This window comes from Ptychodera flava, chromosome 18 (genome assembly GCF_041260155.1).
Source record: "Ptychodera flava strain L36383 chromosome 18, AS_Pfla_20210202, whole genome shotgun sequence".
Taxonomy (NCBI): Eukaryota; Metazoa; Hemichordata; class Enteropneusta; family Ptychoderidae; genus Ptychodera; species Ptychodera flava.
The window spans coordinates 38,913,641-38,936,383 of NC_091945.1; the positions used below are offsets into that span (position 1 = coordinate 38,913,641).

The 22,743-nt window shown below is 35.5% G+C and overlaps 1 protein-coding gene across 3 annotated transcripts in view; it reads left to right on the forward strand.

The window, feature by feature from the left end:
* Window positions 1–22,743, forward strand: part of LOC139117744 (intermembrane lipid transfer protein VPS13A-like) — a 445,282-nt gene that overhangs the window by 55,239 nt on the left and 367,300 nt on the right. For all 3 annotated transcript variants that reach the window (XM_070680994.1, XM_070680993.1, XM_070680995.1), the window contains exon 18: window positions 13,581–13,665. In XM_070680994.1, the coding sequence (XP_070537095.1) occupies window positions 13,581–13,665 (85 nt within the window). The remainder of the gene's footprint in view (window positions 1–13,580; window positions 13,666–22,743) is intronic.

The window sequence follows — 22,743 nt, forward strand, 5'->3', positions numbered from 1 at the left end:
TATGTTGTAGCCGGGAGGTATTTTTTTGTATATTTCGACGGAAAACTTTTTTGTTTTCTACCTATGCATTTTCAATGGGGAAAGAGTTTTCGTCGAGGGGTCCCCAACGGCTTTCCATAATATAAGTTCAAATAAAGTCTTTTTATTTCTAGGCAAAGTCTATCTCAGATTATTTAGTGGGTTTAAACCACAATATGAAGTTACATTCATAGGCTAGGCAGCAATGATCTAATCATGGTTCAGATTTTCACAATCAATACTCTCTGTATACCAATAAAGGAGACATGGCACGTCTTTGTGATGATTTTAAAGGGGGAGGGGGTTTGATTAGATTCAGGCAATCTGGAGAAAACATAGGTTATGTCAAACTTATTTTAGCTGTGATGAAGTAAGAACATAGTATCATTAGGACTACTTTTATGTACCACAGTCTGTCACATTAAAATGGAGAACAGAAAAGGTAATTTGCATGTAATTTGAAGTTTTAAGTGTCTGTCAACACCAAAAGCTTTAAACCTACCATGTATATAAATTTGATATTTTGAGTGTGAATGTATTGATTGTCAAAGGGAGGATTTGCTGCATATTTAAATATTCACTACACATCCACTTCAGACTGGTTCTATGAATGTACAAATGAGGTAGAGATGAGAACAAATGCAATAAACAAAAACAGAAGTGTTAAAGCCCCAGTGCTGCTAACTTTTGATGGTTTTTTAGCTACTATAGACTATAGTCTATAGAAGCTATTGGGATGGGTATCCGTCCGGCGTCCGTCGTCAGTCTGTATGTATAATCGCAATCATACCAATCCATAATCCAATAACACTAGGTCAAAATTTGTAAGACAATAGTTGTAAACATAGACACAAAACAGCACAGAACAGACAGTAAATAGACGGTACAAACAAAGTCAAATTCATGAAAGAAAGATATATGGACCTCTGGCCAAAAGACCAAGAAGTATGTCAGGTGTTTCGAAAATAGTAAGCGCATCCTGCCCCACATGTGGCACCCGCCATATATCAATCTGTAAGTCAGATAGGTAGTGGTCACTAACTAAGGCCCAATGTCACCGATGCCATCAGTGATCATTTGTCGAAGAGAGATATTGTATTTATCTACCAGCTTGCGATACCTGCCAAAAAAGCGTTTGAATGTAGAGACAAGTCTTGCTCTGGTGTAACCTTGATTTAACAGTTTGAAAGAGAGATGGCCATGTCTCTCTACAAAATCACCATATGAACTGCATGCTCTTGCATATCGAATAAGCTGGGAAATGTATACCCATAAGCAGGTGAGAGTGGAATATTACTGATGAGGTGTGGAAAATTAATTATACTAAAGTTGAAATCATCTCTCTTGTCATATAGCCTAGTAGAAAGGTGACCATTGGAGTCAAATTCAAGTAAAATGTCCAGATATGAAGCAGAAGAGGCCGTTTCTGTAGTTTCTTTAATCTCCAATTCTGGAGGATAAATCATAGCGAGATATTTACTGAATTCAGAGTTATTCAATGAAATAACATCGTCTATGTATCTAAATGTTAGGTTGAAAGTACGAGCTACAGAGACCTTTTTCTGCTTGATAAGGTTCTGGATAAATTCTGCCTCGTATGAGAACAGAAATAAGTCGGCAAGTAAGGGAGCACAGTTAGTGCCCATGGGAATTCCTATACACTGTTGGAAAATGTGTCCTCCAAATTCAACAAATATGTTGTCAATGAGGAAATCAAGCATACTGATAATGTCTTTCTCGGTATAAAACACTTTAGCATTAGTTGTATTTTAACAAAATATGTAGAATTATACCCTAATACCACATATTTGTAACGGCGTGAACCGTTTTTGTAGAAAAATGCTTGGTTGATGATGTTTTTCAAGCGTTCTTTCAATTTATCATGTGGTATTGTGGTATACAATGTGGAAAAATCGAAAGTTTTAATAGATGTTATTTTGAAACAGATCTTGATTTCAAATTTTCCAAGAGTTCCTTCGAATTTTTAATATCCACATTTGATTTATACCACTCCGAGAAAAGACAACATCACAGTATGATTGAAGTCCCCGTTTAACAGTACAAAGAACAGAAGTCAGTATCTTCGATAACTCTGTTGTTGAACATTTTGAAGATCCTGCGATAAACCTAGCTTTGTAAGGTGTTTTGTGGAGCTTTGGTATCCAGTATAAGCTAGGCAACTTATTATGGTCATCCTTTGTTGTAATATTAAAATTATCCATGAATGACTTATGGTTTGCCAAAATTTCAGATTTGTTGAACATTGATTGTCTGTAAGTGGAGTTGGTTGAGGTCTTAGTTACACCAAGTTCGTCTATAAGACATTCAAAATAATACTTCTTACAGACAAATACAATGTTATTGGCAGCTTTAAGCAGGGGACGACAACATATGTCATGTAGTATGTATGTATATGTATGTATTATGTAGTATGTCTGTATTCCGTTTGTGAGGCGTTCGTCCACTCAAATATCTTGAGAACCGCAGTACTTACTGATTTGATATTGTTATGTAGATGAAAAATATGATTTTGAGAAACATAATTTTTTAATTTTTTGATATTGTTGAAAATAGGCAAATTAATGCCAAAAAAGGTGTTTTTGGTAAAAAATCTTCTTCTTCATAACCGCTGGTCAGACAGCTTTGTTATTTGGTATACAGGTCCCTAGGGATAACCCAACTTAGATTTGTTCAAATTGTGATGAAATATGCAAATGTGTATTTTTAAGGAATTTTTTTGTCATTTTTGGTCAAATTTGACTTACATTGTATGTAATTCTTGTACTGTATAAACCCTATCAATTCACCCAGAAAAAAATAATTAATATGATTTTAAATAATTGAATTAATTAGGAAATCATCAAAGCCAAAATAATTTTAGTGTGGAATTATCAGAAAGTTCAACTTTTTTGACAGTTCATAGTGAATTGAGGATTAAAACATGTAAAGGCAACTTTCCTGAATCCCAACTTTGATATATTCTGAACCACATTTATGTTATCTAAAAGAAATTGCTCATAATAGTTTGTCATGATAGGGTGGTCAAATAAATAGAGATAGAGAAAGTTCTAATTTCCATTTATGGTTGACTTGGTAAGGATAAAATAAAATTACTTTTTGAGGAAAAAAATAGAGTGGTCAATTAAAAGAGTGGTCAAAGTGATAGGGTTTTTATGGTAAAGCTGGGCTGTAAGATTCCTCATGTGCTATTTATAGCAATTATGCAATCTGTGTAAACAGTGCAATGAAAGTGTAACATGATTCCTTATAATGCTTTTGATGACCTTGAACTTCTTAAGTTACAAACATTTGTCTCTTCAGTGTGCTTTCTCTGAGTACGTACAGTCTCAACTTATTCAACAGAACTTACTTACAATGTTAATTTGAAAGTTAAAATGTGCTTGGTTAATAGGATGAAAATACTGATATTAAAAGATAACCAGCTCAAGATTCTTTATAACCTGACAGATATGCTGTTTTATTATGACGTAAATCTTGATTTAAGCAACTCTTGTTTACTTTAAGGATGTACGATTGGAAAAAGTAAAAGTAATGTCAATTTTTTCAAATGGGGATTTTTGAATACCTACATATGTGAATAGTCCAAAACTGGGAAAAAAACATGGGGTCACCGCGCTTGTTTTCTTACAAAATGACATTAAAAATTCACGGTTTTCACAAAATCACTAAAAATCAATAAAACAGGTCATCATTTTCATATTTATATCATGATTGCATTTTTCACGTTTACACTGTAAAAGAATAAAGAAATTATAAACCTAAGCTACTTTGAAGATTTTACTTACATTAAAATTGAGTTAAAAAGTCATCATATTTATTTTTTAACCAAAATTGCAACAAATATGCCCCAAATTTTAGGAATGGGAGAGGGTAATTTATTAATTATTGATAGTTTCTACTAATGTCAATTTTCTCAAACTTTGCCAAATAGTAGCACTTTTTGTGAATTTTCCAAAACCACATTTTGTTTAGCAGGTCACCGAGCTCGATTTTTCACAATTTTGCAAAAACTTACTAGGATTTACAGGTTCTGGCGATAAACCATGCTCTCCCAGTTCGTCGCATGAGGGCGCTCTTCAAATGCCGCTGACCTGCCGTGGCTACCTGCAGTGGCCCTGTCCAGGCATGGTCATGATTTAAACCTACCATTAAACTTTAATGAGAGGGAAATGACAGAACAAAGCAAAGACTTTTAGGTTCTTCTACTTTTAGAGTCTATATATTAATACAGCATACAAAAAATCACATAATATTTATTGCCGTAATGCTTATCGATGGGGATTAGGTTGACTTCGCTGCAGGCTAAGTAAGTTGTCACACACTATACCGAGGCCGTGAACTTGGCGTTTCGCCAATACACGATGACGACATCGTAAAGGCAAGCCCACAAACTGACACAAGTGTCAGATTTCGGCTAGTTCACTCAAATCGACTATGCGACGGCCATTCTTCCATTCTCCGGTAGGTCTACCAGCGACACTATCATTGGAATTATAACCACGAATAGCGAATCAGACGTCACACTTCTGATTTACGCTGTACAGGCTACGGTCATGGTGCATTTTTTTTTATCTCTTTGCTGAATTCTCGTACCTTCCAGCGTGTTTTGAGGGCACGCTGAACATTTTCTCGGTGCGATTTTCCTTTACCTGCAGACGACATTTTGTACAACGCAAAAACGTTCGGAACGTCACTATGCGCGCGTGGTTACTATGGATACATTTCTGCGCGGAAATCGGCGCAGTACGCTTATATTTTTCCGATCGTACATCCTTAATTAGAATGTAATTAACTCTCGTTTATTTGCTATTATAGACTAATATAGTCTGATGAAATATGCAAATCTGTATTTTTATGGAATTTTTTTCCATTTTTGGTCAGGCCATCCTGAAATGAGCTATCAAAGATATCCACCTTCTTCATCAATACATGTGTCACAAAAGGTTATTCTCTACATAACACAGCAGAGCTCTGTCAACTGTTGAGTCGCTTGTTTTTTCAAAACCGCTGGTCAGACAGCTTTAATATTTGGTTTACATGTCTCTAGGATGACCTTAGTGAGATAATTTCATACAGTCAGGAAATACTTAATTTTGTATCCATGTCTATAGTAGCTTCAGGGACTTTGGCCCTATGTTTTAATTTTTTGATATTGTTGAAAATAGGCAAATTAATGCCAAAAAAGGTGTTTTTGGTAAAAAATCTTCTTCTTCATAACCGCTGGTCAGACAGCTTTGTTATTTGGTATACAGGTCCCTAGGGATAACCTGACGTAGATTTGTTCAAATTGTGATGAAATATGCAAATCTGTATTTTTAAGGAATTTTTTTGTCATTTTTGGTCAAAATTTGACTTACGTTGTATGTAATTCTTGTACTGTATAAACCCTTTCAATTCACCCAGAAAAAAATAATTAATATGATTTTAAATAATTGAATTAATTAGGAAATCATCAAAGCCAAAATAATTTTAGTGTAAAATTATCAGAAAGTTCAACTTTTTTTGACAGTTCATAGTGAAATGCTTACCATCTTGGAGGATTAAAACATGTAAAGGCAACTTTCCTGAATCCCAACTTTGATATATTCTGAACCACCATTTATGTTATCTAAAAGAAATTGCTCATAATAGTTTGTCATGATAGGGTGGTCAAATAAATAGAGATAGAGAAAGTTCTAATTTCCATTTATGGTTGACTTGGTAAGGATAAAATAAAATTACTTTTTGAGGAAAAAAATAGAGTGGTCAATTAAAAGAGTGGTCAAAGTGATAGGATTTTTATGGTAAAGCTTGGCTGTAAGATTCCTCGTGCTATTTATAGCAATTATGCAATCTGTGTAAACAGTGCAATGAAAGTGTAACATGATTCCTTATAATGCTTTTGATGACCTTGAACTTCTTAAGTTACAGGGAAAAACACTAAGGGTTGTCCGATTGCCCGGGGCAAGTGAAAGTCGCGTTCGGGCAAGTGAACCTCCGATGCCACTTGCCCGACAGGACAAGTGAAAAAATAATTACCTAGAAATCAGATTCACGAGAGCGATTGTCTGGGGAGGGAACACGGACTTAAATAACAAAAAATAATCATATTATGTCATTGTGAACATTTCCAGAAGATTTTTCATTAAATTGCATGAAGAGTTGATGAAAAGAATCATATAATAGCTTTCAATAAAATGCAGTTCAAACAATACCACCGGTTAAATACAGTACGCTGATTTTGCATATGAAAAAGCTGTTCAGCTGGTGGAGCGTACGCACGGTTCACCGAAGTTCATTGCATTGACTGTGAGGTTACGGTGTCTCACAATATGTCGATACGGTCAAAAAAGAAACACACAGCAGTTTTTGTGCTTTGTATGAACGTTTATAATAATGTAAAAATAAAGTCCAGTGGTGAAAAATCACCGCAAAAATGGGACTTTTATTAAAACGTACTCTTCAATGTTAACTTGTTGAGTGACAGTGAGTGGCATCGTGGCAAGACCGCATGCACTGAAAGTCATGAGTAAGCTTTGGTGTCAACGGGTCCAGTCTTTGAATTTTCAATGAACACTGACTTATTTCTCAGGTCAATAAGCCAAAAGTTACTTGTCCGTGGCGACCAACCTCTCTTTTTGTGAATTTTCCCATTCTAAAATGACTGTCAAGAAGGACTTGGAGCGAGTTTGACATCGAGAAATCAGCTTTCAAACACAATAGAAAAACACCGACGCCTTAGGTTGTTGGTTTAAATTCTATTTAGTCTGCGCATGTGCATAAACAGAGACCACCTAGGTTATTAGAAAAATATAGGATACTTGTGTATAGTGCAATGGTAATTCAAACTTCAGAGGGCTGGTGTATGATATAAGCGCAGTAAAAACATGACAAGTACATTATTTTTCAGAAGCTTCAAAACATTCCTTTATAGCTACAATTTTTACGCTCCCATATATGCATATGTATATATGCAAATGGGAGGTATTCGTATAAGGTGGAAAAATGGCGTCTGTGTGTATGTATGTAAGTATGTATGTATGTCTGTTAGTCCGTCCGAATCAAAAACTCCTAAACCGTAGCACCTACTGTCCTAGTATTTGGTGTACAGGTGCACCTAGGGGTGGAGATGTGAATTTGTTCAAATGAACATGTCAGTGCCAAAAATATGCAAATGAGGGGGAAAAAAAGGAAAAATCCTGCAAATGGCTAAAACTCAGTAAGCATTGGTCAGATTTGGTTGAAACTTGGTATGCAGATTTCTTTAGGTATTCTAAATTATGTGTGCAAAAATTGGGATGAAATTTGCATGTTTGTATTTTTAGGGTATTTTTTCCGTTTTTAGTCAAAAAATCTTGTTTTCTGAAATCGCTCGTCTGAATGCTATGAAACTTAATATTCATGTTCCTCAGAATGACTTCAGTCATGCTTGTACAAATTGTATTGATATTGTCATATTTGTAATTTTGGGGCAATTTTCCCAATTTTTGATAAAAATTTTTTAATCCAAAAACTGCTGATTTGATAGCTTTGATACATGTATTTGGTATACAGGTATCTAAGATTAATCTCAATATAATGTATTGAAGGTATGTTGAAACTGGCAATTTTTTTTATTTTTGGGGCAATTTTTGCCTTTTTTGGTCAAAAAATTTTTCTCCAAAAACTTCTGATCTGGTAGCTTTGATATCTAGTGTACAGGTTCCTAGGGTTTATGTTGATTAGATATATTTAAAATTAGGATGAAATCTGCAATTTTGTATTTGGGGGCAATTTTTCTCATTTTTGGTCAAAAAATTTGTTTCTCAAAATTTACCAGTCTGATTGCTTTGATATTTAGTAAATCGGTCCTTAGGGTTTTTGTTAATAAGATATATTGAAATTAAGTTGAAATCCGGAATTTGAATTTTGGGGCAACTTTGCGAAACTTTCAGTTTTACTGGGATATCTTTCATTTTGTATTTTTAAGATTTTTTTGGTAATTTTATACCTACTGGAACTAAGAGTATATAATGTGGTGATTTAGTAAGCATTTGATATGGTAAACTGTATTTGGTGTTGAAATGCGGTCAAAAAAATCCTGGCAGATTTTGAAAAAATTCCTAACAAATGCCAATAAAAAAATTCAGCCAGAGAAGGTTTGACAAAAAGAAAAGGTGGAGAGAGGGGGAAAAAAGAATGTACAATGGATCGGATAAAAAAGATAATGTACAGTCTCATCGATCTTCCAGACACCATCCCTTATCAAATGGTCCACCCCGATGTATTTTTGCGCACAATTAACCATGCAGTGTATTTTAGTTTAAGATGTCAAGTTAGGTAAGGATTTGAAAGGAATAGTCAAGTTCACCACAGTTTAACTTTATCTCTTGTGTCATCATCCTTGTGTAATTGGTTAAGTTTGTAAGTTGTTCCAGATGTGGATGTACCAGCTGTTCTGGAAGAAAACAATGTTTACTTTTTCCTGTAGGGTTTCTGAGTTGATGATTGTATGTTGAAATTTCTCCATGTATCTGGTGTATGGGCAAAGTGTAAACATTGGTTGCATGTCATGTATTTCAGTCTATGTCAAATATTGTAAATGAAAAATCAAGAACAGTTTACTGTGTGCTTGTAAAAGATAACATATTTGTCAATACATAAACTGCCTTGCAGATTGATTGTCTTAAATATTATCACAGAAGTAGAAAAGGAAAAGAAACTAATCAAATTGCTGTAACATATTCACTCTCAGTGCCTGTATAGGCCTATACTTAACTATTTTATCATTACATTCAGCTGTTTGTTATATCTTTATCACTCTCCATGGGCCAAGGCACACTTGGGGTCAATGTCATCACTCTGTGCCAGTCTGTGTATGTCAGTCTGTCTGTATATGTATGTCCATGTTTCATACAATTGTTGACTTGTTTTGATAACTATATGGGAGCGAACAGTGATGTTGTCACTATTTTTTTCTTTCTGTTTAGATAAGTTAAACTTTTAACTGCAAAATACCTTGAAGGTACAGTTGGAAATGGCCTGTTATTATTGTATATTAAGCCCTAAGAAAGTAAACATACAAACATTTGAACTGTTAGAATTTTTTCTATGAATATGAAAGCCCCTCTAGCTGTAATCTTGAAATTTGTTGACCTGAAAAAGGCTTCCTTTTTACTCTGTTTTTATCACAACTGGAAGTTGTGATATAGAGGTGGTTTCAACCGGTGTTTGATGTCGTCCATTTCCGTAAACGACAAAAAGTCAAAAACTGCTGAACAGACTGCGTTGATATTTGGTACCGATACATAGACTGGTTCCAAGGTTCCAATTCGGAAAAATGGAGCCAAACGGAGCGGAGGTTATATAGTTTTGGGAAATTTCTAACCCCCCTTTTTAACTAATTGATTTTAGGGGTCTTTCATATATGTAGTTTTGGAATGTACACCAATCCTGCATTGTGGACTGTTTTATGAGTTGTGGAACAGAAATGAGGTTTGATGAATGTTAGAAATATGCAGGATGGCTGATTCAAAGTATAAGAAGATTTCTATGCTCTTTTGGGTATCAAAAGCAATAAAAAAAACATATTTCATAGTTTAGATTCTCACTTTTGAGATGACCCTAAGCATTTGTTATGTAACATCCTTGAGTCAATATACAGACTTTGACATTCCTGAGATTAAGTATCCATGACCTCACATGTTACAGTCTTTCACTACCATGGTATGGCCCAAACCCATTGTTATCAATGGTGAGTGTGGACCTGTCTACAGGAAATTGGGGTGAACAGGTTATACAATGCCATGACAAGTTGCAAGGTAGCACCAGCATAGAGTCCTACGCATGTCCATGTGTTCTCACAGGAAATTACAGGGAAAAAATTATTTGAGAAGTTTCTCTCCTTTAAATAGAAGTATATTACAATTAAACCTGTCATGGATGGATTGCTCTCAAATGATCTGAAACACAGTTATTGCCCATTAGCAACAAATCTATAGCAAGATTTATGTAAAGTTCATGAACTTACACAAGGTATTAGACAAAAGATGACCATGACTTTGCTACTTTTCAACATTTATTTCATTCAGATTTCCTCAGCTTAGTGTATAATTTTGTAATCTTAATTACTGTCAACTTAGCTTTACTAACTTATTCTAACCTCATTATTCTTACACTAGTGTTATACCTTATAACCACAAAATTTCAAGAGATGCATATATGATTGTCACTTAACAAACAATTTACAAATATGTCTTCTGCTGTTTTTTCCATATACATATACATGTCCCTTTTCTCATAAAAATGGGCTTAAAATCGCAATGTGAAAAATAGTCTTTCAGCTGTATGTTGCTCATTGACTTCGTGGTCTGTCTAATTAGTCTCCACGGACACCGTCCGGGGGGACTTATAGGTTTGGTCATGTCCGTGTGTGCGTGCCTGCGTCCGTGTGTGCATCCGTCCGTCTGTTCACGCAGATATCTCAGACATGCCCAGGTCAATTTCTTTCAAACTTTGCACAAGGATAGTACCCTACCCCATACAGATGCACGTCGATTTGGCCATGTTAGAGGACTTTTTAGTTTACACCACCATAGACTACCATGTATAAGTCAGCTGTCTATAGAATCCCATGTATAAGGGCAAGTAAAATAAAAATTTAGTTTGTCATCATATTCATATTGCAAAAAGGATTCAGTGACACAGTTTTTTAGTCCCCATGGATGAAGTCCAGGGCCTTATAGATTGGGTCATGTCCCTCCGTTCACGCAGATATATAAAATATTTTGACAAAATCTCCCGTGACCTCGGTGACCTTTGACCTCAAATATACATATTTGTCCATAACTCAGTAACCACAAGTGCTACACCCTTCATATATGGTATGATGGGACACCTTATGACGCCACATATTGTACCTCATTAATTATGTGCATATCTAATTTTGAGCGAGCCAATAGAGCTTGGTCTGATTTTTGGTATATAGGGATGACTTAGCAATTCAATTTTTTTGACAAAATGTCACATGACCTCAGTGACATTTGACCTGAAATATACATATTTGTCCATAACTCAGTAACCACAAGTGCTACACCCTTCATATATGGTATGATGGGACACCGCATGACGCCACATATTGTACCTCATTAATTATGAGTAGTTTCACAATGTGCCAGTTGTGATCAAGTGCCATTGGCGCTATTTTTTTAATTTCTACCCATTTACAGGATATAGTCTTTTACTGCTTTACAAAACCATTCTTTAGTGAATGAAAAATTGGACAAGTATATTTACATTTTAACCATTACTTTGATTTCCCGCCATACTACAAAGAAAACAAAGCATATGTGTCCCAGTTGAAAACATTCAACACTATGCATTATATTGGACTACTCTGTTGTTTCTGTTAATATTCAAATGCATATATGCAAGATGTACACAGTTTTTGCTATATTTGCATGGGGTGCCATTTTACGTTTGGGCACATTTTTTTTGTTCAAAATTGCACATGCAGTCTCACTGGGCAGTTAATAATACTTGTATTCCAACTCCTCAAAGAGCACAATCCCAAAAACTTGTTTTAGTTCGGAAGTAAAATCACATAAAGAATGCTAAAAGATACAGCTAGTGGGGCTTTAAGGTAGCTACATACCTTTTAGACACTTTCAGGTTTTATTTTTTTCTCAATTGAACACATCCCAAACCGCAATAAAGTATACGTTTTATGAAAGCCCTGATAAATTAGAAGCTATCCGACCAAGTACAGTTACACGGTCATATTGCATAAGAGTCCACGTGACAAGCGTTTTGCTGAACCTTCCAAAAAACGGTTTTTCCCACGTTATGCAAACACGCTGCAAGATTTCCGGTTAGAATTTCTTCATTGACAAGCCTTGACAATATCCTTCAAAACTATGTCTGCGATTTTTTCCCGGAGGCTCCATTCAAATTATATGGCGTGATAATTAAAATTCCTTGAAAAGCACCTTCATCTAACACCTTTAAGAGCGCATTAAAAAAAAACAAAGGCATATAAAGAAAATCCCAGACACGGTTTTGAAGGATATTGTCAAGGCTTGTCAATGAAGAAATTCCAACCGGAAATCTTGCAGCGTGTTCGCATAAGGCGGGAAAAACCGGTTTTTGGAAGGTTCAGCAAAACGCTTGTCACGTGACTCTTATGCAAATAATGACCGTGTACTGTGCTTGGTCAGATAGCTCTATATCAGGGCTTTCAGAAAATGTATACTTTATTGGGGTTTAAGACGTGTTCAATTGAGAAAAAGATAAAAATCTGAAAGTGTCTAAAAGGTATGTAGCTACTTTAATAATTAATTGAATTTAAATGAGCCATCCAGCACTCTTACAAGTGTGAGGAGAACCCTATGAGAATGTCTGACACTTTCTCATGATAACATGATAATTTTCAAAATAAAGTGTGTGAAATGAAAAACCAATGTTCTAGCTTTTTTCAAACACATAAATTGTACGGGGCAAGTGGTTTTCCAATTCGGGCAAGTGAACTGAACCCCCCACTTGCCCGAAGGGCAAGTGGATAAAAAAATAAGTGTCTTTCCCTGAGTTACAAACATTTGTCTCTTCAGTGTGCTTTCTCTGAGTACGTACAGTCTCAACTTATTCAACAGAACTTACTTACAATGTTAATTTGAAAGTTAAAATGTGCTTGGTTAATAGGATGAAAATACTGATATTAAAAGATAACCAGCTAAAGATTCTTTATAACCTGACAGATATGCTGTTTTATTATGATGTAAATCTTGATTTAAGCAAGTCTTGTTTACTTTAATTAGAATGTAATTAACTCTCGTTTATTTGCTATTATAGACTAATATAGTCTGATGAAATATGCAAATCTGTATTTTTACGGAATTTTTTTCCATTTTTGGTCAGGCCATCCTGAAATGAGCTATCAAAGATATCCACCTTCTTCATCAATACATGTGTCACAAAAGGTTATTCTCTACATAACACAGCAGAGCTCTGTCAACTGTTGAGTCGCTTGTTTTTTCAAAACCGCTGGTCAGACAGCTTTAATATTTGGTTTACATGTCCCTAGGATGACCTTAGTGAGATAATTTCATACAGTCAGGAAATACTTAATTTTGTATCCATGTCTATAGTAGCTTCAGGGACTTTGGCCCTATGTTTCATTATTTTTATTTTATAAATCAATTGCAACTTCTTATGCTACTCCCCAAAGAATGTTGAAACACCCACTATTTAGCTTGTCAACTTAAAATCTATATGTGTAAAATGCATGAATATTGTTTACATTTGAATTCTAGTCCGGACCAGAAGTCAGTTTTCAACAATGACAATGCAGTTTACAACCATAAGGGCTGAGTTGACAAGCTGGATACTGTGTATATCAACATTCTTTGGGGAGAAGAACAAGGAATTATAGTTCACATTCAAAATAAAAATGGTGAAATTATCATCAAAAGTTAGCCGCACTGGGGCTTTAAAGATGGCTTTAATAGTTCAATTTATGTGTCTGCATGAACATGAATACATTCAATGCTCTAAAAATAATCATTGAAATATGATTTTAATGTTCACAGTTCATCCTCGGTGCTTGTTATCAACCTGGGAGACTTTAAAATGAAAAGTCAACAGCAAGATAAAGTTGCAGACTGGCGGAAACAGGTGTGTGATTCATTACGGAGATTAATTCTGGGATTTGTTGGATATTAGTGCATGTGTAGTGAATATTTAAATATGCAGCAAATCTTTCAAATTTCCTGCAGAATATTATTGAGAAGTGTGTTACTACATCTGAACTTGCATATACAATGTGTGTGTGTGTGTGTGTGTGTGTGTGTGTGTGTGTGTGTGTGTGTGTTACAGTGAAACCCGTCTAAATCGAACCAAGTCTTGACTGAAAACCTCTCTAAACTGAACCCTTTTCCAAGTCCCATTCAAATAGAACTCTATGTTAACAGGACCTCTATAAACCAAATGCCTCTCTAAGCAGAACAGTCTGCTAAGTTCCGGAAGTATTCTGTTTAGACAGGTTTTACTGTATGTGTTATGTATCTCTGTCTTTCAGTCTGTCTGTTTGTCTGTCCGTCTGCCTGTGTATGTATGTTTGTATCCTGTCTGTGTGTCTATGTTTGTATCATCCGCTGTCTGTCGTCCATCATAGGTCTTTTTAGTCCCAGCGGACGAAGTCCGGCAGGGACTTATAGATTGGGTCCCGTGCGTGCGTGCTTGCGTGTGTGTGTGCGTGCGTGCGTCCGTCCAGAGCCGTTTCTCAGACACTGCTGAATTAATTTTGTTCAAACTTGGCACAAAGGCATAGCACTATGACCTACAGATGCACATCGATTTATTTTGTGATACGATTCAATATGGGCGCAAGGTGGCCATATTTTTGCAATTTTTCATGTCTTTGAACCATAACTCAAACATCCTTGAACCGATTCTGTTCAAACTTGGCACAAAGGCATAACACTATGGCCTACATATGAATGTAGAATTATATTGCGATACAATCCAATATGGGCATGAGGCGGCCATTTTGTTTGCGATTTTTCGTGTCTTTGAACCATAACTCAAACATCCTTGAACCGATTCTGTTCAAACTTGGCACAAAGGCATAGCACTATGACCTACAGATGCACATCAATTTATTTTGCGATACGATCCAATATGGCCACAAGGTGGCCATATTTTTGCAATTCTGCATGTCTTTGAACCATAACTCAAAGATCCTTGAACCGATTCTGTTCAAACTTGGCACAAAGCCATAACACTATGGCCTACATATGCATGTCGATTTTTATATTGCGATACAATCCAATATGGGCGTGAGGCGGCCATTTTGTTTGCGATTTTTCATGTCTTTGAACCATAACTCAAAGATCCTTGAACCGATTCTGTTCAAACTGGGCACAAAGGCATAACACTATGGCCTACATATGCATGTAGAATTATATTGCGATAAGGCACAGCACTATGACCTACAGATGCACATCGATTTATTTTGCAATACGATCCAATATGGCCGCAAGGTGGCCATATTTTTGCGATTCTGCATGTCTTTGAACCATAACTCAAAGATCCTTGAACCGATTCTGTTCAAACTTGGCACAAAGGCATAACACTATGGCCTACATATGCATGTCGAATTATATTGCGATACGATCCAATATGGGCGTGAGGCGGCCAATTTGTTTGCAATTTTTCATGTCTTTGAACCATAACTCAGACATCCTTGAACAGATTCTGTTCAAACTTGGCACAAAGGCATAACACTGTGGCCTACATATGCATGTCAAATTATTTTGCGATACGATCCAAAATGGGCGTGAGACAGCCATTTTGATGCGATTTTTTCATGTCTTTGAACCATAACTCAAATATCCTTGAACCGATTTTGTTCAAACATGGCACAAAGGCAAAGCACTATGGCATACATATGCATGTATCAATTAACCTTGCGATAGGAGCCAATATGGCTGCAGAACTGCCATTTTGTTGGAATTTGCATGTCTTTGACACGAAGATCATGCACTATGGCATACATATACATGTCAATGTACTTCGTGACATGTTCCAATATGGTTGCCAGATTGTCATTTTTCCCCAATATCGCTGCCAGATGGTCATTTTTGGATTTCTTCATGTCTTTGAGGCTTAGTCATATGCAAATATTCCTTATCCAATGTTGTTGAGACTTGGTACAAAGATAAAGTACCATGGCATACATATGCACGTCTACTAATTTTGTGCTATGATCCATATGGTCAATAGACAGCCATTTGATTTCAATTTTGGTGTGATTTTTAGCTACTATAGACTATAGTCTATAGAAGCTATTGGGATGGGTATCCGTCCGGCGTCCGTCGTCAGTCTGTATGTATGTATGTATGTATGTATGTATGTATGTATGTATGTATGTCCGTTTGTGAGGCGTCCGTCCACTCAAATATCTTGAGAACCGCAGTACTTACTGATTTGATATTTGTTGTGTAGATGAAAAATATGATTTTGAGAAACTATTTTTTTTAATTTTTTGATATTGTTGAAAATAGGCAAATTAATGCCAAAAAAGGTGTTTTTGGTAAAAAATCTTCTTCTTCATAACCGCTGGTCAGACAGCTTTGTTATTTGGTATACAGGTCCCTAGGGGTAACCCAACTTAGATTTGTTCAAATTGTGATGAAATATGCAAATGCGTATTTTTAAGGAATTTTTTTGTCATTTTGGTCAAAATTTGACTTACATTGTATGTAATTCTTGTACTGTATAAACCCTATCAATTCACCCAGAAAAAAAATAATTAATATGATTTTAAATAATTGAATTAATTAGGAAATCATCAAAGCCAAAATAATTTTAGTGTAGAATTATCAGAAAGTTCAACTTTTTTTGACAGTTCATAGTGAAATGCTTACCATCTTGGAGGATTAAAACATGTAAAGGCAACTTTCCTGAATCCCAACTTTGACATATTCTGAACCGTCATTTATTGTGCCCTGTATGTTATCTAAAAGAAATTGCTCAAAATAGTCAATAGAGATAGAGATAGAGAGAGAAAGTTCTAATTTCCATTTATGGTTGACTTGGTAAGGATAAAATAAAATCACTTTTTGAGGAAAAAAATAGAGTGGTCAATTAAAAGAGTGGTCAAAGTGATAGGGTTTTATGGTAAAGCTGGGCTGTATAAAATTCCTCATGTGCTATTTATAGCATTATGCAATCTGTGTAAACAGTGCAATGAAAGTTACATGATTCCTTATAATGCTTTTGATGACCTTGAACTTCTTAAGTTTCAAACATTTGTCTCTTCAGTGTGCTTTCTCTGAGTATGTACAGTCTCAACTTATTAAACAGAACTCACATGTTAATCAAAGATATCCACCTTCTTCATCAATACATGTGTCACAAAAGGTTATTCTCTACATAACACAGCAGAGCTCTGTCAACTGTTCTTTCAAAACCGCTGGTCAGACAGCTTTAATATTTGGTTTACAAGTCCCTAGGATGACCTTAGTGAGATAATTTCATACAGTCAGGAAATACTTAATTTTGTATCTATGTCTATAGTAGCTTCAGGGACTTTGGCCCTATGTTTTTATGTCTTTGAAACATAAACATAGGTCACTGTCCTCGATGGACTGATTTTGTTAAACGTGAAACGAATAAATACTAAGCTGCATTCTTGTGCACATTAATTTGTTTCATTATATGATCGAAATGGCTGATATACAACAACATACCCGATCCCATACCATTTCGAAAATTCCACCAAACCATGTGTATAGTATGTGCCATCATGACACTAGAGGCAGTGAGGGCATCGTTATGTGTGATGTAATCAAAAGTTCCTTCAATGGTCATTACCGGCAGAGATGGGTCAATTTTATTGAACGTTCCTCAGATTACTTTATTATGCAAGTCACAGGCCTGATGCACCCTTTGCATCAATGTCATTCCACAGCTACCTAGACCACAGCTACCTAGACACCAAAGATTATAACAAAATGGACAAGCGGGGACTGTGTCATCAACGATGACTTGTTACAATATATTTTTGATGCTAATTTTGCTATTTTGGGGCAAAAATCCTCTCCTTAATGGCTGGTCCAACATCTTTAATATTTGGTATGCAGGCCCTAGGGATTACATTTAATTTGTTCAAATCTTGATGAAATATGCAAATTTGTAATATACAGGCAATTTTTGCAACCTTTAGTAAAAAAATATTTAAAAAGCTTCAAAACTGCATGTAAGACAGCTTTCTTGATGTTTGGGATATAGGTCCCAGATTTGTTCAAATTATGCAGCAACCTGCAAATTAGTATTTTTAAGGCAATTGTTGTCATTTTTAGCTACTATAGACTATAGTCTATAGAAGCTATTGGGATGGGTATCCGGGTATGTATTTATGTATGTCCGTTTGTGAGGCGTCAGTCCACTCAAATATCTTGAGAACCGCAGTTCTTACTGATTTGATATTTGTTGTGTCGATGAAAAATATGATTATAAGAAAGTTTTTTTTTAATTTTTTGACACTGTTGAAAATATGCAAATTAGCATCAAAAAGGCGTTTTTGGTAAAAAATCTTCTTCATAATTGTTGGTCAGACAGCTTTGTTATTTTGTATACAGGTCCCTAGGGATAACCCAACTTAGATTTGTTCAAATTGTGATGAAATGTGCAAATCTGTATTTTTATGGAATTTTTTGTCATTTTTGGTTAAAACTTTATTTCATCAAAACCGCTAGTCTGACAGCTTTGATAATTGGTATACATGGTTCCTACAGATGAACATAATGATATATTGAATATATGATGAAATCTGCAATTCTGTAGTTTTGGTGCAAGTTTGGCCATTTTTGGTCAAAAAATGTGTTTCTCAGAAACTACTTGTCTGATGCTGTTGATATTTGGTGTACAGGTTCCTAGGTGTTGTCTTAGTGTGATATATTGAAATTTGATGAAATCTTCAATTTTTGTATTTTTGGGTCAATTTTTGCCATTTTTGGTCAAAATATTTGTTTCTCAAAAGTTACTTATGTGATAGCTTTCATATTTGATATACAGGTTCCTAGGCTTTATCTTAAAGGGACAAAGTCGCCCATTTTTTCATGAATTTTGTTTGATACGAGATACTACTTACAGTGTTTGACATGTTGAAAGATACTGAATGAATAATAATAACCTTTATTTCGAGAACCAGCTCATAGAAAAAAAGCAAACTTGAAAGAAAAACAGACAAATACGAAAACAACAAACTACATGCTTCCATAAAAAAAATGCCTCAACAATACAATACAGAGATTCTACAAGCACAATAAAACCTTATAGGTCAATCTAGTCAATCTAAGATAAAAACCAGCCCTAGCCGCACGAAGTTTACTGTCAAAGGTCAAAATGTGATTACGTACAAATGTTTCACTTATGCTCAATCTTTTCTTAATATTCAAAAGAATTCTATAACTATTATTATAAGCAACACGAATGTCGCTCATACTTCTTTTGGAGAAGACACTCCATAAATGAGAACAGTACATCGAAGAACAGAAAGTTTGAAAAAGCCTAGTTTTGACCAGAGTTGAACAGCTATGAAATTTACGAATAAGTGAATTCGCCTGAGAATACAGCGATCTTATTTGGCGCATTATATCGTCATTGTCATTTCCAAAATGGTTGAAGATGACTCCCAAATACTTATGTTTCTCAACAAATTTCAACACAGTATCATTAAGAAGAATGTGAGGTAAACGTGAAATTTTGTACCTTGGTGGTTTTACAAACAAGCACTTCGATTTCTTAGCATTAAATATAATATCGTGGAGAGCAGCATAACTACAGCACTTTTTAACTAGCATATTAAGACCCTTAACAGAGGGACATAAGAGGGACATATAAGGACAATATCGTCTGCGTACATGAGATGATTAACACATTTTCCTGCAAGAAAACAACCAATTTGTGATCCATCAAGGTCATTACTTAGCTTATCTACATATACTGCAAAAAGCCATGGGGAAAGAATTCCCCCCTGTCTGACACCATTTTTGACTGGAAAGCTGTCTGACAGCACTGAACCCTATCTGACACAAAAACATTGGTGTCTGTACCAGAAAACTAAAATTTTAACAATAAAAAGTGGAACAGATCTGTCAATTAATTTACGAAACAAGGTCCAGTGATTAATCCTGTCAAATGCTTTTGTCGCATCAAGAAAGCATAAAAATACAGTACTGTTATGTCGATTGTAAAAATCAATGACCTCTTTCAAAATAAAGATACACATATCAGTTGAGTGGTTTTCTTTAAAACCAAACTGGTGATCACTAGTGCTTAGAAATTGCTTACATCTTTCTAAGATAATTATTTCGTACAGTTTGGAGATGGGAGTAGTAATTGCAATTGGACGGTAATTGTTGGAATTAGTAACATCACCGTTTTTATCTTTCACAAGTGGAACTAAAGTAGTGTCCATCATATGAGAAGGTAAATAACCGTGAACATGAATTGCAGAGAACAGGATCGATAACAAGATAGATAAACGGTAATGCGCATATTTCATATGCTCTGAAGTTATATTGTCAGGACCTGCAGCCTTGCCAACAGTAAGCTTGTGAAGGCCATGAGTTATTTCAGCAGGTTTAACGATCATATGGTGATCAAAAACTACATTACAAATATTTTCCTGTACAAAAGACTCGTTACTGTTGTTAGTGACAGATGACAATAGCCCTGAGAAGTGGTCGCGCCACATCTGTGCAATCTCTGTATGACCATTACAGTCCCCAACTGAAGATTAAAGAGGTGAAGACTTTTTGGAGCCTCCAACATGTTTCCAAAACTGTCTATTATCTTTCTTAATCAGAGCATCTGCAATAGCATTGGCTCTAATTTGATCTTCATTCTTTCTGCATTGCTTTAAGGCATATTTGAATTTTGCACGTGCTTTTCTCATAATTTCAAAGATAGGGCCATACCGAGGGCTTCCATGGTTACGCCAAAGGAGAAATGCATCTCTCGCTACTGAGTGGTAATCTCTCACAAGTTGATTCCACCCTGGCACACACCTTTGTGCACTGCTGGCAGGCTTTTTGGAAGGTGATCAGTAGCAAGACATAACACTTTCACAATATCATCATATAGTATAGTGCAGCAACATGAGAATGAAGCTTACAGTGCGTATCACGACAAGCGAATGCTTCACTAACTATATCAATATCACAAAGCTTACTGCCTGTTGATGCACAATACTGTCTAAAAGAGTTTTTATCTATACAAGACCAATTAATATTTGCAGAGTTAACAGACTGTGTATGCAAAACCAAAATGTTGAAATTACGATGAAATCTGAACAATGGGTGACCATGCATATATTTGACCCCAGTTTTAGACACGATACATGAAACCATTGTGAAAATGAATTAATGGTCATGACCATGAATTGATTTTTGCCATGGTTTCATTTAATTGGTGTAAACCGGGGTTGAATATATGCATGGTCATCCATTCATTCAGTATCTTTCAAAATGTCAAACACTATAAGGGGCGACGTCAAAAGTTCAATGAAGGATAAAAAACTTAATTCTTTTAGTTTGGGGGTGGGGGGGTTTTGACCTAAAAAAGTTTCTATCCTACAAATCGATTTAAGGTAAAAATTGCCAGGGGAATGAATATTTTGAAAAAATAGAGCAGAAATGCACACTTTCGTGTTGAAGCCAGCGGAGGGAGTTGTTTTAACACGGTGCAGAGCTGCACCTGGCCTAGTTAGTGTAAACAATGCAGGCTGTTGGCCTCTGTTGCACCATAGACGGTAGTTTCTCTACTGTCTATATGGTTGCACTCGGAATTTATAATTGTATTTTGCTACATTTCTGGTGCACGTGTAGTCCGCCTGAATGGAGTAGTGTGAACTGAGTTGTTACAACCACCAGGACAGTTGAGATAGTTTTTATACCTCTGGAAGGAGAAACCTGGACTTTATTGTTGTTGTTCTTGTTCATTCATTGATAAACTTCAAGTTTGTTGTTAGTATGTTGTATTTACATTTGATGAAACACAAAGTGTGTTCCCAATCTTAAGCCCCACTAGCTTTATCTTAAATGCATTATTTTTATGATTTTACTTTCAAAGTAAAATAAGTTGGTGACAATGTAGTCATTTAGGTCTGTGTACACACTGCCGGGGCTATATATGCAATTTTGAACAAGATAAAGATTACACTGCGATTAAATGTTCGCCCAAACATTAAATCACAGCCCCATGCAGAAAAGCTAAAACCCTTGATACTATGCATATCTGCACTGAAATCTTCATATAAACTGCACATAGTCTAAACTGTAATGCACAAGGGTGAATGTTTTCAACTATGACATTGTATGTTCTGATTCCTTTTTAATATAACCAATTTTGAAAATGCCAGGAAATCAAAATGACCGTTAAAATTTTAATTTACATGTCAAATGTTTCTGAAAGGAATGGTTTCCTAATGCAGTAAAAGTTCATATCTCTTCAGAGGTAGTTTCAGAAAGGAGAGAATAGGTAGATAATTTGAGGTCAACAAATTTCAAGAGTTACAGCTAGTGGGGCTTTAACGATGCATTACTTTATTTCACCCCTAAATGACTGATCCTTAGCTTTGCTTTACATAGAAAGAGCCTGGCAACAGGTTCAATATAAGTCAATTAAGTTTCTAGGGGGGTGGGGGGGTTTGGGGAGAAACTAAGGGAATTAAGTTTTTTATCCTACATTGAACTTTTGACGTCGCCCATAAGAAGTATCTTATATCAAACAAATTCATGAAAAATGGGTGACTTTGTCCCTTTAATGTAATATATTGAAATTATGATGAAATCTTCAATTTTGTATTTTTGCAGCTAATTTTGCCATTTTCGGTCCAGCCATCCTGAAGTGAGCAAAGATATCCACCTTCTTCATCAATACATGTGTCACAAAAAGTTATTCTCTAAATAACACAGCAGAGCTCTGTCGACTGTTGGGTCGCTTGTTTTTTTCAAAACGGCTGGTCAGACAGCTTTAATATTTGGTTTTCAGGTACCTAGGATAACCTTAGTGAGATAATTTCATACAGTCAGGAAATACTTAATTTTGTTTCCATGTCTATAGTATCTTCAGGGACTTTGGCCCTATGTTTGTTAAAATGTTTTTTGTACCACAATCACTGGTCTGATAGCTTTGATATTTGGTATACAGAGATTATCAAAATGTGATATGTTGAAATTACAA